The sequence below is a fragment of the Marasmius oreades genome, chromosome 8, assembly GCF_018924745.1.
Source record: "Marasmius oreades isolate 03SP1 chromosome 8, whole genome shotgun sequence".
In the NCBI taxonomy this organism is placed as follows: domain Eukaryota; kingdom Fungi; phylum Basidiomycota; class Agaricomycetes; order Agaricales; family Marasmiaceae; genus Marasmius; species Marasmius oreades.
In genome coordinates, this window is record NC_057330.1 from 2,508,140 (window position 1) to 2,524,052 (window position 15,913).

General features: G+C 47.5%; 4 protein-coding genes across 4 annotated transcripts; 2 read left to right on the forward strand and 2 right to left on the reverse strand.

The window, feature by feature from the left end:
• Positions 1–294: 294 nt before the first annotated feature.
• Positions 295–3,829, forward strand: E1B28_012742 (uncharacterized protein). Its single transcript, XM_043157879.1, has 19 exons — positions 295–447; positions 505–585; positions 635–1,268; positions 1,330–1,600; positions 1,664–1,748; positions 1,799–1,878; positions 1,931–1,978; positions 2,032–2,110; positions 2,172–2,219; positions 2,271–2,326; positions 2,384–2,446; positions 2,502–2,528; positions 2,589–2,643; positions 2,705–3,149; positions 3,232–3,322; positions 3,390–3,470; positions 3,521–3,563; positions 3,620–3,687; positions 3,743–3,829. Exons 3-19 carry the CDS (start codon positions 897–899, stop codon positions 3,769–3,771), a joined length of 1,941 nt encoding a protein of 646 aa, XP_043005247.1. The 5' UTR covers positions 295–447; positions 505–585; positions 635–896; the 3' UTR covers positions 3,772–3,829.
• A 377-nt stretch (positions 3,830–4,206) lies between these two features.
• Positions 4,207–5,419, forward strand: E1B28_012743 (uncharacterized protein; the record flags this gene model as incomplete). The annotated part of the gene is made up of 5 exons (XM_043157880.1): positions 4,207–4,393; positions 4,447–4,589; positions 4,652–4,825; positions 4,878–5,054; positions 5,117–5,419. The coding sequence occupies 5 exons, from the start codon at positions 4,207–4,209 to the stop codon at positions 5,417–5,419; spliced, it is 984 nt and encodes a 327-aa protein (XP_043005248.1).
• Positions 5,420–5,901: 482 nt separating this feature from the next.
• On the reverse strand, positions 5,902–7,373 carry E1B28_012744 (uncharacterized protein). The gene is made up of 5 exons (XM_043157881.1): positions 7,186–7,373; positions 7,105–7,132; positions 6,537–7,046; positions 6,301–6,476; positions 5,902–6,245 (listed from the first exon to the last, which is right to left on the reverse strand). Exons 1-5 carry the CDS (start codon positions 7,307–7,309, stop codon positions 5,992–5,994), a joined length of 1,092 nt encoding a protein of 363 aa, XP_043005249.1. The 5' UTR covers positions 7,310–7,373; the 3' UTR covers positions 5,902–5,991.
• Positions 7,374–7,725: 352 nt separating this feature from the next.
• Positions 7,726–9,303, reverse strand: E1B28_012745 (uncharacterized protein; the record flags this gene model as incomplete). The annotated part of the gene is made up of 2 exons (XM_043157882.1): positions 7,726–8,507; positions 8,566–9,303. 2 exons carry the CDS (start codon positions 9,301–9,303, stop codon positions 7,761–7,763), a joined length of 1,485 nt encoding a protein of 494 aa, XP_043005250.1. The 3' UTR covers positions 7,726–7,760.
• Between the last annotated feature and the right edge of the window lie 6,610 nt (positions 9,304–15,913).

The following is a 15,913-nucleotide window of genomic DNA, read 5'->3' on the forward strand; positions in this document are numbered from 1 at the left end:
GAACTTATAGCTAAGGTTATGGGAGGCCTGTTAAGGAAAGTACTTCACATGTCGACCCCTTTTTAGTTTCTCTCTCCTATTATTATTTGTCTCCGGTTTCTATTTACTGGCTGTTATTTCATCATGGACTTTCACATAATATATTTACATATCGTATGGATCTCCCCTCAGTTGTCGTTCGATACGCACTGAGGTGAGTCTAGTATAGTTACGCTTACTTATATTCTCACTTACATTCTTACGTTCATTAGTTTACTTTAACAGGTACTGTATACAAATTTAGTTGTCGTTCGATACGCACTGAGTTTACTTTAACAAGGCCATCTGCAAAGCATCAGATTTGGTCACAAAATTCGTCACGCGGGAAAAAGAGCCGCTCGATCGCCTACGTTGAACTGCTGCAAGTCACCGCGTTCAGGATTTCCTCCGGAATCGTAAAACTCTCCTGTTTGTTATTTGGTCCTTGTAACTGTGAAGCTTTAGCTTCCTCTGTCTTTGAACCAGATAGCTCCCCGAATGACGGCGTATCGGACCACTACGTCAAACTTCAAATTTTGTCGGCGGCCAATTATCGGGGTTCTGGAGGTACGTAGTTCTTAAAATACTGATGTCCATTTAAACTCATATCATACAGGCAGTGGCCATCACTTCTTTCCTCTCTTGGACCTAGAAAACCGCATGAAACGAACTACATATGTCTTGAAGGCTACGGTCACGCCGCCGTTCAAATTGAATACACGTTCGATTTCCAGAACAAATATCCCAGGATGTGAATTTCCAGCCTTTGAAAGACGGTCATTTGACGAAGTTGAGTGGCACGAGGGGTTCATGTCGGGGGTTACAAATAGTCAGAAACGAGGGTTTCAGATATCCCTGGTCTCCTTCCCTTTGCCATCATGAGGACGCGCTCTCGGATCATATGCAGCTTTGCAGTGTTACTCTTCTGTACCTTGAATGGGTATGCTCAAGAAAGCACCGCCGTAGTCTCTCCAATTTCATCCTCTTCTGTATCCCAATCCACTTCTCTGGTTTCGTCCAGACCTACCTCCACAGGTACTCTGACCTCCAGTGCTTCGGCTACAACCAGTCAAGCCACAACCACGGTCATAAATCCTACCTCCACAGGTACTCTGACCTCCAGTGCTTCGGCTACAACCAGTCAAGCCACAACCACGGTCATAAATCAATCACAGGGTGCGTCTTTTCCTCCTGTAGGGTCAATACCCCGGGAGTACTCTCCCGAGAATCTGGATAGATTTTGGGCAATAGTAAGGGCGTTGAAACGATCAAATCTCTTCAACTGTACTCACTAATCAATCTATCCAACAGGTGGGTGAAGTCGAAGCCCCACCTTTCACAACCACACCTGTCCCAAAGACCCCCATCGCGCTCCCCACACCACCGCCCCAGCTTTATCCCTCGTTCTTCTCCCCAGCACCAAAAGATATCCTCCCAGACCTCAAGTTCCCTAAAGGATTCTTGTTTGGCTTGGACACAGCTGCGTTCCAGGTTGAAGGTGCTGTGAAAGATGAGGGTAAAGGCCCGACGATGTGGGATTGGGCAACTCGTCAACCGAACGCGGTCATTGATAATACGACTGGTGTGTATTTCTAGATCCCTGAGTCGTTTGGCAGATAAATGGGTTAACCTTTCTTGTTTATAGGTGATATCACGGATCTGCAGTACTTTCTCTACAAAGAAGATACCGCAAGGGTTACGCCTTTAGGCGTGAATGCACACTCTTTCTCGTGAGTCTACCTCTCTTGTTCATGTGCTCTGATTTAGTAGTTCCGTACAGAATCTCCTGGTCTAGAATCTTTCCGTTTGGGACAGCAGATTCTCCGGTGAATCAAGCAGGGTTGGATCATTACTCAGACCGTGAGTTGACCTAGCCTTCGTTTTTCTTCGATTGACATGAACCGCATCTCAGTCATCGATTATTCTATTGAACAAGGTGTTGAACCAGTGGTAACCCTATGTAGGTTTCCCTCCATCACGTTGCGTTTGTTTATGATAATTTTCTTTCAACAGTCCATTGGGATACTCCCCTCCCCCTGCAATCTTTCTATGGTGGTTTCACCTCCGGAGAAATTGTCAACGACTTCGTCCAGTACGCCTCTAAAGTTCTATTACTTCTGAATCAAGCCAGAATCTGAGTCTGGAGGATACAGTTATGCCAAAACAGTCTTCAAGGCCTACAATGGACGCGTTAAGACCTGGTTTGTTTCGTAACCGTCGTTTCTGTGGAACTTTCTTCATAACAACAACAGGTATACATTCAACGAGCCTCGTGTCTATTGTGGTCAAATTGCCAGTTACCCGTTTGGTGCGTTTCACGATCTGGTTTTTCCCTCCGTTGGCACTCATCGTTATTGTTATTCAGACGTCACTTTGGCACCGGGCGTAAATGTATCGACCGCACCATACCAGTGTTCATACAACCTGAGTACGTGATATCGCCAGTTCCCAGGCTCGGCAACTTGCTTACCCTCCCGTGGTAGTACGAGCTCACGCTAGAGCCGTTAAGGGTGTGTCGCCCACGTTAGCAACAGTTTCAGTTCCGAATCCCTCATGCTTCTTCCCTCTAGCTTTCAGAGAAATGGGAATACAAGGCGAAATCGCATTCAAGAACGACGATTTCATGTGCGTGCCTTCTCTTTTTTTTAAATTGTTTCTCTCAAGAGTCAACCCCCCTACCCTTCAGCGGCCCCCCTTGGCGCATCAACTCCACCGAAGACGCAGAAGCATCCGAACGCCACACTGCCTTCCAAATCGGCGTCTTCTCCGACCCTATCTACAAAACGGGCGACTGGCCCAAAATCCTCACAGACACCTTACCCCCTTCCTACCTCCCCCGGCTAAACGAATCAGAAAAACGGGACATACTGGGTTCAGCGGATTTCTTCGCTATTGATTCGTACCGTGTTCAACTAATATCTGCACCGAGGGATGCGGGGGGGATTCGGGGGTGTGTTGCAGACGAGAGTCATCCGTTGTGGCCGACGTGTAATGAAATTATGAGTTTTGATACGGGTGGATGGAGTGTTGGGGTTAGTGCCGATCCTGCTGCTCCGTGGCTTCAGGCTACGCCGGGGTTGTTGAGGGGGGCGTTGAGGGAGATGCAAAAGCGGTGGCCGACGAAGAAGATGGTAGGTTGTCTGTTGTTGTTTTCTTTGCTTTCTGGATTAGATAACTGACTCGGAGGGTACCCCCTGTCGTCTCGTCTACTAGTACATCTCCGAGTTTGGCTTTGTTGAGCCGTTTGAAGGGACTAGACAACCGCAAGAGCTGTTCCAAATCAAAGAGGATGTGGCAAGAACGAGTTGAGTGGTTTTTTTTTTCTTTGTTTTTTCTCCATTTCTCGGACGGCTAATACTTCTCGATAATAGACTACTTTATGACATACCTCGGAGAGATTCTTCTCGCGATTCATGAAGATAAACTCCCGATTGCTGGGGCATTTGCTTGGTGTGAGTCCTCATATGCTACGGGTTATCCGGTGATTCCCATTCCTCGATAGCTATGGTCGATAATATAGAGTGGGGTTCAGGATTGAGCACGAGGTAAGCGAAAGTGAAAGTTGATCTTCTGCCTAAGTTAACTCGCAAATCTTTATCAGGTTCGGGATTCAATATGTCGATGATACGACACTGGAGAGGTCTTACAAACGTTCGGCATTTGCTCTTGGTGAGTTCAGGTTTTCTCTTTTATTCGTTCGGGAGGCTGATTTGAGCGTTTTCAGCGGAATTCTTCAAAGCTCACCTACAGTAATATTTAGCTTGCTTTGAGCCCGCTATGGTAACTCTATAAAGTGAATCACAATGCGTACCTTTGTTTGACTGTATAGATGGTGACGATTTGGCGCCGACCATGTGTATCCAATCTTCGATCGATCGCTCCTTGTTTCATATTTCATTTGCTTATAAGTACCAGGTTTGTGTTTGACACCCTCAGCCGTTACCATCACGTCTGAGGTTATACCTGAACTCACGGCGTGTTCTACAGATATACAGATAGTATTGCACCCATTCCGGAACGTGATGCCCAGTCTTGTGCCGAGTGACTATTCACCTCCTACAATGACCACAACCGCTCCCACCCAACCATTTTAATGCTACCCTTCAAGCAGAAATCCACAAAGCCTACTCATTATGCATCACTGTGGAAGGTCTTCAAGACTGGGACCCTGTACCCGAACATTCCACAATGACTCGACCGCATCTTGAAAAATGGTCCCCTCAAGTCGTCGGCAGATGTCTAGGCTATGCCCTCCTCGAGGCACCCACCCGTACAGGAAAAGACAACATGGCGCGAGATATCAATCTTTGTAGTGAAGATTTACCCGATCTTGCATCGCTGACCCAACTTTACGTTGGAGGAATGATTCGATTGTGTATGTGTCATACGGTACATATCCCTCCACTGAAACTCTAATCCATTCATCAGTTCGCAGTCCAAAAGGTCCTACACCGACACCACCAACGATACCGATATCGTACTACCCCCAAAGAAAATCTCTTACGACTTTGGCTCAGGACATTGCAGCCGCATTAGCTGAGCCTCACAAGTTTGCAAACGCTAAGCTTCTCGTACGAGTTTTCGAACACCTATAGATGTAAAGAATGCCGTGTTTCTAACTCCTTTCACCCAGGCTCTTCAACGGGATGGCTTCTGCTGTGTCGTTACGGGATCTTTTGACTTGGATTCTGTTGAAAAGGAATTTATCCAGCCCACGCCTGGGACAGCGTGGGTCTTCACACAGGCTGCACATATCTTCGGGGAATCAAACAATGGAAACATACTTGGGGAAGGTCATACATTAAAGGCACATTCGTTTTTTAATCCCCTCTATTCGGCATTCACTCGTTTCCCTATAGCCCGAGTGGGCATTAACTGTGGCAGCCCTCGTTGAACGATACGCGGAGATTTCTATTTGTAAAGAGCTCAATGGATCAAATATCTACCGTGCTGAGAACGTGTTGACGCTCGATATAGGAACTCACTATTTCCTCGATAATCTCTATATTTCGCTTGAGCCTGTCCAGGATACTCCGGTGAGAGGTTCTCCGTTTGTTTGAGTGTCGCTATCAGCCTCCTCAAGCTCCTCTATGATCAGCACACATATAATCTCCACACGTACTCGGAAAAAAACAAACACCGTCAATATCGTGTTCCTCAACGGGTCACGTTTACTGACCACAGCAATGGCAAGACTGCGATGCCGGATCGCCGCTACCTACAGCTCCATCATATATGTGCCAAGGTTCTTCATCTTTCGGGTGCTTTAAAGGTTGTGAAGAAGTTCGAGTGGGAGATGGAACGGCTGGAGGGTCTTGCGGCGGATGGATCATCGGCGAAATATCTGAGTGAGGCACTACTGTCGAGCTCTCTGAGTCTTCGGCCCCCTCCGGAGTACTAGGACTGACAAGTGATTTCAACGGTCAAGACCAAGAGACGCAACCAGTCCATCGCTTTTTCAATCGCTTTCAGGTACCTTGGCCCCAGTACCGAGTACGAGTAGCGGGGGGCTGCCCAAAGGGGCCAAAGCATTAATTGTTTGAACCGGAATTCTCAGTCATTCGTGCTTTACCATAAGAGATACCCAAATACGAGATATGATAATGGTCTTGTGGATAATTTGCTCAAGGGAATTTGCAAACTAAGGCTAGGGGGAGGCCATCTACAAGTGGGTTGGAACATCAAAACAACCGTCGCTCCCTACCGTGTTCAGTATTTCCTTTCGGAATCGTAAAAGTGTTTCCACTGTTATAACTGTAGAGCTTCAGTACTTCAGTCCCTTCTGTCTTGGAACCCGAATAACTTCCAGAATGATGGTGTAACCCTCAGCGTTTGCTCTTGGTGACTTTCTGTTTTTTTCTTCCCCCCCCCCCCTCCCAACTGCGTTCAGAGTGGTTTATAACTTGTAGGATAGAATGTCCAAAAGTTGAGGTTACATTCAAGAGTTCAAGAGTTCATGTCCAGCATTGAAATCTAAATCATTACCATCATCCCTCCAATCACCAAGGACGACACCAGTACCCCAAGCCCACTAACTCGAATCCCAATCCCAGAATTTCCACTCTGACCCTTTTGCAGTACGACTTGTTTACCAACCTCCCCATAGACTCTAACACTCGCAACGTCAAAGTAGGCATTGTCGTAGGTGGAGGGATCGCCAATGACATAGTCGTTGTAGCATTTTCCGGAACAGGTTTGGGAGAAGACGTTCGGTGCGCCTGCAAAGTCTATATCGGCATTAGTCTTGGTGAAAAAAAAAGGTGGAAGAAGGTGGACGCGTACCTCCGCATAACGTGATATCAAAAATCAAGTTCTGAGGTTGGAAAAAGGTGTTGATATCACACCCGCCAGGACCACTAGGCCAGTTCGCTGTGGGCTTTCCGAGTTTGGAGGTATCGAGGGATGTAGTGTTCGAGGAGAGTGACTGGGGGACAAGGTCTCTCGGGAAGAACCATACGCTAGGGCGAGAGAGAAATTCGTGATTAGGAACTACGAGAAAAGGAGTCAAAGCAACTCACGAAATCCCTTCTTCCGCAAATTCAGTAACGAAAACTCCACCTCCCCCTTTCGCAAACACCTCCCCATAACTCTGTAAACTCGGATCGGTAACCACACATCCCGAATTCTCGTTAGCTGCAGAATCGCAATTAGTCGAGTTAATAATCGAGGATGTCTGCGTCAACGAAGTTGGATCCTGGCGTAAAGAACACCCAGGGTTTGTATGTAACGCCATCTGATTTCGAGTGACCTGGTTGACGCCTTCGAACGTGTCGATCTCGCCTCCTTCTGGCCATGCTGGAGCTTGAGACCAGAAGGCGGGCCATACGGAGCAACCGTAGGGTACGTGGAGCATGTCAGCTACCCACACGCTGCCGATGGCGAAACGGTCTTGGCTGGTGATACGGACCGTGTTTCGTTTTTCGTTGAAGGCTACTCGTGATGTATTGTCGACTTTGATGATAGCGTGGTTGGTGGAAGGGTCCACGTAGGCTAGACGTTGGGAGGTGGCTTCTGATGAGGATACGAATCTGGTGGTGGTCTTTTTCAGCTATAAAGGTTCTGGTAAGAAGTGGTCGGTGCACGCACATCGCATCACCGTTGGTGAGGTTATCGACTAGAAAAGAGAAGTTTAAGCGGAAGTCATAGTAGTAGATCTGAACCACTCACAATTCCCGTAGAAATCCCAACCGTCAAAGAACGTCGGTCCTGCGTACTCTTGTACGACGTTGTATGTCGTTCCAGCCGATGCGCACAGCGCTGTTGTCAAGCCAAGAATAGTAGCGATCCTCATCGTGAAGTATGGATAGTCCAGCTATCGAAAGCACTTTTCAAACGGAATGGAGATTGAGAACGGGTCAATTCTAAATAAATTCCCACAAGGTGTAAGTATTCCAAAAAAATAACGTGACCGTGTGCACTCGCTTTCCAACCTGGCCAACTCCCTTGATTGAATTTCCCTCTATTTCAATTCAAACATTATACCCTAAGACACTTTCTCCTATCTCGTGCCGACTGCGAACATAACGACTCAGAGAAAGGGTAGAGAACTTGGAGGACAGAAGAGTGGCCATTGCAAGATGGTTGCAGATAGCATATGGCGACGGTACTTATGAGCTCCCTAGGAGGCGTTCATACAATCAGGTAAGATATCGATTATATATCATACACAAAAAAGAAACATCAAAATAATGATATATGGTATAGACTCGCAACGAATGGTCATAACTCGGGCGGGGAAATAATCACTTTTTCAACACCTTCAACAACGCCTTGACACCCTCAATCCCAAATCCACCTTCCGTGGTAGGATAACAAACATACATCGGCACCCTTCCAGAATCAAACTTGGCTCTGAAATCACCTCGTCTCAGTAACCCGGCCGTTCCAGCAACCTTCGAGTACACCTTCGACAACCCCACAATTTTCCATCCCGATAGGTTAGCTTTCGGGTGAAGCGTGTCAGATGCTGTTATACCAAAAGTGACCTTGGGAGGTCGTGAAGGCGATGCTTTTTGGAGGAGCTTAAGCGAGCTATGGATAAGGAGCTCAGACGTGCCTCGGGGTGCGGAAGGGAAAGAGATGGCATTTTTGATGAGGTAGTAGGGCGAGGTGGGAGCGGACTTCGACGACATGTGAAGAGAGAAGTCAGTGTCGAGGGAGGAGGAAGATGAGGAGAGACTATGGGAAGAGAATATGGGGGATTGAAAAGGAGATTCAGAATCTGACGAAGAGGCGGATGGAGAAGATCCTCGTTCGGGAGATGTCTCCGGAGAGGACTTGTGGTGCCCCAGTGCGAAGAATTTGCGTTTCTGTTTGAGTGGCGATGCGGTTGGAGCTGGGGCCGGGGCAGGTGTGGATGATACCTCGGAGGCAGGGGGCTGGTATGGCCCGTGAATTGGAGTGAGGATCAGAATCCCGACGATGTGGCCCTCGTGGCGAGCGACCAAATATCGACGGTGTTGTTCGTCTATCCATGGAAGTCCAGTGGTCTGCAAGGTACATGGTAAGTCCTCTAATCCAAAACCCATAGAAAAGAGAACAACTTACAGATGCCAGCTGCAGACCTTTCAGACCCTTACTCCTTCGCCACTCAAATAGGCCATCTTCCACTTCCTGTCTGTCATGCTGCGACCAGTTTTCGGTTGTTTCCTCAACGGAAACACCAGCTCTCTCTGCCCTTCGGAGATTCTTTTTCAAATCCTTGACTGCACCGACACCCTCCTTCCCCCTCGCATTCGTCAAGTCCAGGATATGATCCGGATCGAGAACTTCCTCATGGATACACTCGACCGTAGACCAACCGAGACCACGCTCTTTGTCGTTGTTGGCCAAAACGGTCTCGAGAGCGAGATCGGTACAACACCACACCGGTTTCACTTTTTGCTCATCAACTGCCCAGGACACAAAGGCCTTGGCGGTGGGACCGAGAAGAGAAGGATCAGAGACGAGAGGGTTACCCCATGCAAAGATGTAGTGTTTGTGTTGCATGTAGCCTTGGATGGGGAGGAAGGTAGAAGTGGGGTTCTCGGCGAGGAAAGAGGCAGGCGCTTGCCATATTTTGTAGCGAGAGAACTCGAGCCAGGCGGTGGAAGAAGAAGAACCGTAGGAGGAGACCAGATGAGCGATGGAGGATTTATCAAAGGAGGAAGGAGATGAAGGCTCGGCGCGATCACGTTCATCCTCATCGTCGTCAAAGTTAAATATAGAGGACCTGGCGTCGGAGTCCACGTAATTGGGCTCTTGGTGTTGTTGGTGTTGTTGGGATTCCTGCACGGGGATCGACATTGTGTTGACAGAGGAGGCGGGTGCAGGTAGAGGAGGAGTTGAGTTAGAGAAATGGAGTAGCGAAAGGTGGGTTTTTATAAGCAAGTCCGTACCGTGGCCTAAGTACATTCGATTTCAGCGTTTTACTCATCATCTATCAAGCGCACATTTGTCTTGCATTTGTGCCCCTGATTTTTCGGAAACCAAGGTCGTCGGCTAATTCTTGCTTACCTCCTCGGCGGAAAAGCTGTACACGATAGGACCCCTGTTAATACCCCAAAATGCCTGAGGCCGGATACCCCGATTTTATCCGGATCCCAAAAAGGAAATCGTTATCCGGACCCCACCTCAGGCATCGTCTAGGGCTTGTTTTTATCCGGACCAGTACTTAGGCATCTACCTATATAGTATTTTTTTTTGTTTATAATGTAAATATGAAAAAAAACCCATTTTCCTTCAAACTCTAACCTTATTCCTCCTCTGACTTGTCCGATACAACTGTTGCGGCCGCTTGTCGACCCTTTGAACCCCTTTTTGGTGGTGACAACGTGGTAATGATATTTTCCTTCCCATCGCGAAGCTTGCAAAATGTTGACCAATCGTTCTCAGAGACTTTGATTCCACCGTGATGGACCTGCGCAGGAGTATCAAGTATGCAGAGAAAGAACGAGGAAGGGAGGAGTGCAAATTCCTTCGCTCGGAGACGAAGAAATTCAAGTGAATTGTGTATAGCTCGGAAAAGGCCTCGTGTGCCAATCCACTCATCGTAGAGTTGGACCACAAGGTACGAAACCGCCGAGATATTAGAAGACTCGGTTCTGAACTCATGTTTGCCGTTTTTACCTCCGCCCTTGCAATAGATCGCTAGCACTGAAACTCGTATTAGCAGCTGTACTACGAATGAATTTGAATGTGTGGAGAAGAGCATACCTTGACATAGTACAACGGTCTTATCAACGAAGGCATATCCATATCCTGACCCTTTTTTTGCCGAGGTGGTCAATGGCGTCTCGGGGCTTACACCAGCGTCACCTAACCGTAGTGACTTCGGGAGTTTTGCCACTTTTTTTGCCCATACATCTTTACGTGCGGCGAGTTTCTGGTAGAATGAAAGGTTGTCAAAAAGATATCACAGTTGTTATTAGATTCTCAACTGAATCAACTGACTTTCTTTGCGACTGCAGTGGCGGACAATGCAGCATTTGCAGAATTTCCTGCCATTGGACCATTCGCCTTCTCTCCATCAACGACACCATTTCTGCCACCCGGAGCTGGATCACGAGCTGTCCAGCGAAGTTTTCGTTCGACCCCCGTCCCAACTCCCACAACTTCCTGCTCGCTGCAGATTAGCTCCAACTCGCGCATGATCTTTTGACGCTGCGAAAGTTCCCTTTTCTTCTCCTCTTTGCTACCGGAGACATTTTCCTTATCTGTCTTACCAGTGACACCTCGCCCTCCCGTCTTTGCCTGCTCTGTCTGGTGCTCGAAGCGTTGCTTGACCAACTCGCTGAAGTCAGCTGCAGAGAAATCCGGTGCCGATGTCGTTGTTCTTTCAAAAAAATTCGAAGGTTTGGTGTTACTTTCGTGATTTACTGTTGGGAGAGAATCTGCGAGGATCTTGCCTATGTATTCCCCATCGTCAGAGAGTGCCTCTGTTACTCCTTCGTTGCTGAGCTCCGGAAGAGAATTTCTGGTAGCAGACGTGACATTAGTGAACCGTGACCTGGAAAAAGACAAAACAGAAACAAAGAACATACAATCTCATGTGCTGGTCAAGGTATTCAGCGATAGCGGCATAGCGTAGAGCCATGAGGCGGTGGTCTTCAGTTGGAGAGAGGTCAAGATCTCGGTCAAACTCATCAAGAGCATCTTGAATATTCGAGAATTTACGATTGTACCAATCCGAGTCCCCAACTAGAATATCTTCCCTTGAGTCCTCTGAGTCCTCTGAATCCTGTGAGTTCTGAGTATTTGGAGTGTTTTCAGAATACCATGATAGGACATGCGGTAATGAGGTAAAGCTGTTCTCTTGAGTGTGGATGTCTGCTGCAGTTGCGCCGAGCACTGTCCAAAGATTCTCCGCGTCCCCATAAGCCAGAACAGACTCCTCGTTTATCTCATCATCTGATGGGATCAGACGTTGTTTTCGCAAGTCCATGCCACGACAATCCAAGTCAGTGTGGCTGTAGCCACTGACGGTCTCCTTCCCATCACTAAAACGACTTGCAAGGGCCTCTTCACGTAGTCCAATGAAAAGTTTTGGAACCATTTCAAAAAATTGGACCATCATAAAATCCTTTACTAGCCGACGACACTTCCCGAATACTCGTTCACAGGGTCCAGACCCAATTCTCCAGGGAAGGAATGGGCGTTGGCCTTTGACATGATCACGATAAATGATGACTGACTCCAGAAATCCATGAACAAGAGTATTGATGATATCAATCGCCTCATGCGAAATGCAATGCTTTTTCAGTGGATATTTGGTGGCTTGTAGAAATTGAATCCATATCTCGAGGAAATAATAGGCACGAAGAACCATTCGGACTCTGGTGTGAATATCAATCAACCGGCTTTCATATGCATCAACCAGCTCTCCAAACACAAACAGATAGATAATAAGACCAACAAGGGAGGGTGAGTGTTTGGTAAGCCACTCTAAGGTTGCTCCGGAGGTTAATCTTGTGGCGGCAGCATCATCCTGTTTATCGTAACGATCCCAGTCTCGCCGGAATATAGGGCCGTCATTCAGGTAGATGTCCCGCACCTGAGAATACAGGGCAACGTCATTTGGGAACGTGAGACATTTCGAGCCACTGAAAAGATTGTTACGGATAGTCTTAAGACCGTGTTTCGAATCTTGTACAAAAGCAATGGGGTGACCATCATAGAAGTGAATGGTGACCTCAAGGTCCCGCTTATTACCACAAGGACCAGGATGGTGTATACCGACAGTCTTCGTCGTTGTCGCCTTGGTGCGCAAATTTCTCTGTACAGCACGTTCTGTTGCCGCACCATCACATGCATATGACCGAACATTAATCCCGTGTCTCAAAAGACCGGAAATAATCTCCCATGAATATTCAGTGAGAGTGGCAGCGTTGAGATTTCCAGGTATTGCCTTAGCAGCAAGTACAATCGTGGGAACTCCAGGTAGTGGTATCTGAAGACACCATAAACGGAGCTAGAAAAAAATTTAGGTGACTTGGTTTAATCGACGGATTGTCCATGTGTACCTTGGTGGCCTTCACAATGACCCCCTCCTTGACTATGTCTCTAAACTCATCGGGACCACCTAATATGAGAGGCTTTCCGACCGCACCAATAACATAGTAGCAATCATTTGGCTTGTCGTAGTATGGGCGAAGTGCCGGCAGTAATTTGGTGTCGTCACAGCTAAGTGCCACTGGACCATTATAAGCCATGACACTGAGGTAATGTGCAGCTCGGACAAATGTCTCTTCCTCGATGTCAAGAGGAAACGATGGTTCCTTTGACCGGAGCTGTCTAAAGTAGTATGTATCAGCTTCTGACTCGGAACTTGAAAAAAGGACCTACTGTAGCGCTCTGACTGTAGGTAGCGGCATGTATTCCCGGAGAAATTGGTAGGCTACAGTACTATGCATCTGGACCATATGAGCGATTTGAATTAGATCGGGGGCATGGCGGAAATTCTGTAAGCCAACACCGCGTTCCGCTTTGCTTCGTTTGACCAACATAGCTTGGAGCAGTGAGCCGAAGAATTCATCCCCTCTATTCCCACTGTGCTTCCCTTCCAAGACTTCGGTAACATATATTGCGCACACTGTGGTTGAAGAATTCTAGATTACAGTTTGAATACCATCAAGAATGCAGTACAACAACTATTAAACTAACCTCGGATTGAATCAATTTCTCGAGACCTTTTGCTCGAGCATAAATACTACCAAGGTTCTTATTCTGATATTCGTGGTTCAAATACTTGTAATTCTTGTCTAATGGCCTGGCAATAGAAATGGCATTTTTGAAAACTTTGAGTCGGCTGACGGCGAAACAAGATGCACAAGCTGGCGCTGAGTTTGAGGGGGAGGAGGGGTCAACAAGCGCAACTTTCGTGCAATTAGAAGAATATATGCAGTAACGTTGACGGTCGATCTTCCAGACCTGTGATAGTCGTTGGAGATGTTTGACGCGCTGCTTGCGTTCTGATGAGAGATACCTATACCTCTTTCCATAGATGTCTACGGAAATGGTATTGACTGAGCGTGCCCCACCACCTTCCGCACCTGTACGATCGATGTACATGTCAATGAGTGGATTTTGACCACTTGTGAGACCACCGCATGGGACTTCGACTAGTTTTCGAGTAGTATGGCGTGTGGGAACTGAGGCGAATTGACCTTGAGACGTGGATGGCTGAAAAAAGTTGGTGAGGCGGTACATCCCTGCGCCGTCGTTCTGATTTTTCTTCCCCTTCAAAGCCGGACATGTTTTGAGGTGTGTTTTGTAGTTTCCTGTGTTGAATGGGTCCTTCATGGTTAACTCGCGCCCGCACTTGACATGCCGAACATGCATGGCATCCAACACCTCAGAGCTCGAGCACAACTGAAGAATTCTAGTTCGAAACTGTTTCAGCCGAACTACATTGGTGCTATCGATGGGCGAGAAATGTTGAGGATCACTGTGGTAGAGTTCTCGTTGTGATCGAGACCAAGTGGCTGATTTAGATGAACCAGGTGGGCGTAGAGAACGAATAAAATCGATTTCATAAGGTTCAAACTCCTCTCCATCTGACGCAGCATCGGAAGAATAGTCTTCGTTGTTGTCGCTGGTTGCGGAAAGAGGCGGGTCGAGTGTGACTACTGTGACATAGTCGTCACAATCCAAGCACACCTTCTTTGATGGAGGCGACGATGGCGACGATGATGCTACCTCCTCTATCCCTCTTTTTCTCTCTCCTGCCCCTTTCGAATCAAACATAGGTGAAACATCGAGCTGTACAAAACAATCCAAGTCATCCACACTTGTTTTCGACGACGGTTCTGCTGCGTCGGTTACCACTGGTTTCGTGAGCTCTGTTAGCGGCTGAGGTTCGATATGAAGGTCTGTAATCGGGGAAGGGAGTCGAGATGGAGAATTGAAGCCTGGGTGGTTCTTTAGGTGCGTTGTCAGTACAGTCCCTCTGCGACAACGGTCACACTCACCGAGGCAATGTGGGCTTTGCATAAAACATTAAACCAGTTGACTCGGTCCCAGACCTTCCTCGATAAGGTCCATAATGGTTCACCGAGTGCTCTATGAGCAATAGTGTTGACGGCCAGCAAGCCGCACACGATGTAATCGTCCTGCCGCCCATGTTCAAGACTGTCGCCAACGATCTCGAAACATCCACCAAATTGATTGTCCAACCACCACTTCAACTTCTTCAAGACATTCTTTGGAGGCTGAATACCTTCGTGCGCAAGAGAATCCCCTGACAGAACAGGCGTTAAGGCAAGCGATGCAACAGTAGATGGTAGTGACTCACCGTAAGAAATATTTTTCTGAACAAAGTCAATCTGGAATGCTAACCAATGTTGTATCTCTTCGTTGAAGGCAGGAAAAACAAGGTAACGAGTCTTCAAGGCTTTGATCTGCATCGCTAGGTGTTTGAGATATTTGGTACGTGGCTCCAAGTGATCTCTTTCTTTCTGTGCACCATTCACATTGTGCATCAAAGCTCGATTAGCGATCATTAGCTCGCCGTCAACCAGTTCGTTATTCTCCAATCTTTCCATCAGTTGATGACACATCAGGTCAATCAATGTCCCATCTATCTTCAAGTCCGACACCAGCCGCGAAAACTGAAAGGTCGTGTCGTGTGTACCACTGCCGGGAAGATCCAAACTTTCATTCCATCCCAGTTGCCCCAGGTATTTTTGTGCTTCGAGTACAAAGAGCTGAGTTGCAGTAGGCCGACGCGCATGTTCTGATAACCACTGTGAGCACTGTCTCCATTTTCTTTGCTTTTCCACTGCTTTGTAAAACTCATGCCATGCTTCCACAGACCAAAGTGGGAAACGGTCACCGGGATACGACGGATTGGCGATGGATTGGATTCCATCAAGAATATTTTGCTCTAGCCAGCCGGGGGAGCGTAGTTTTTCGACGAGCTCCTTTGGTGGCAGGTCAAATGATGCAAGGGCTGTACCGTCGTTGTTCGGTGGTTCGGAGGAGACATAGCGGTCTGAATTGGGGAAGATGAGTGCCTGCGATGGCATTGGTAGCTTGTATGACATGAATATGGGAATAGGAAGGGAGTCGGACGGAAATAGGTTCTCCATTACTTTCATTGGTATCTTCAGCTCGTGTGCACAGTAAAGTCGAACGTAGCTGGGTAGTGTTTTCGTATCAAACCTTACTCCTCTTCCAATCCACTGCAGCTTCTCGAATCTCGCGAGCTCCTCGCATTCCTCGCCATCTGACAGTATGTCCATTATATTTGTGATCGTTATATCCATTTCGGGAGGGCGCGAAGTAATAGAAGCACGCGCTGTCAGTGGGTGAAAATCAGGAGGTGAAAATTTAAAATTTAACAAAGATTATTACGATAAGATATCGGCCAATGCGGACTGAGCCTACATGAGGGTACCCACTGTCTACCCTCCCCGTC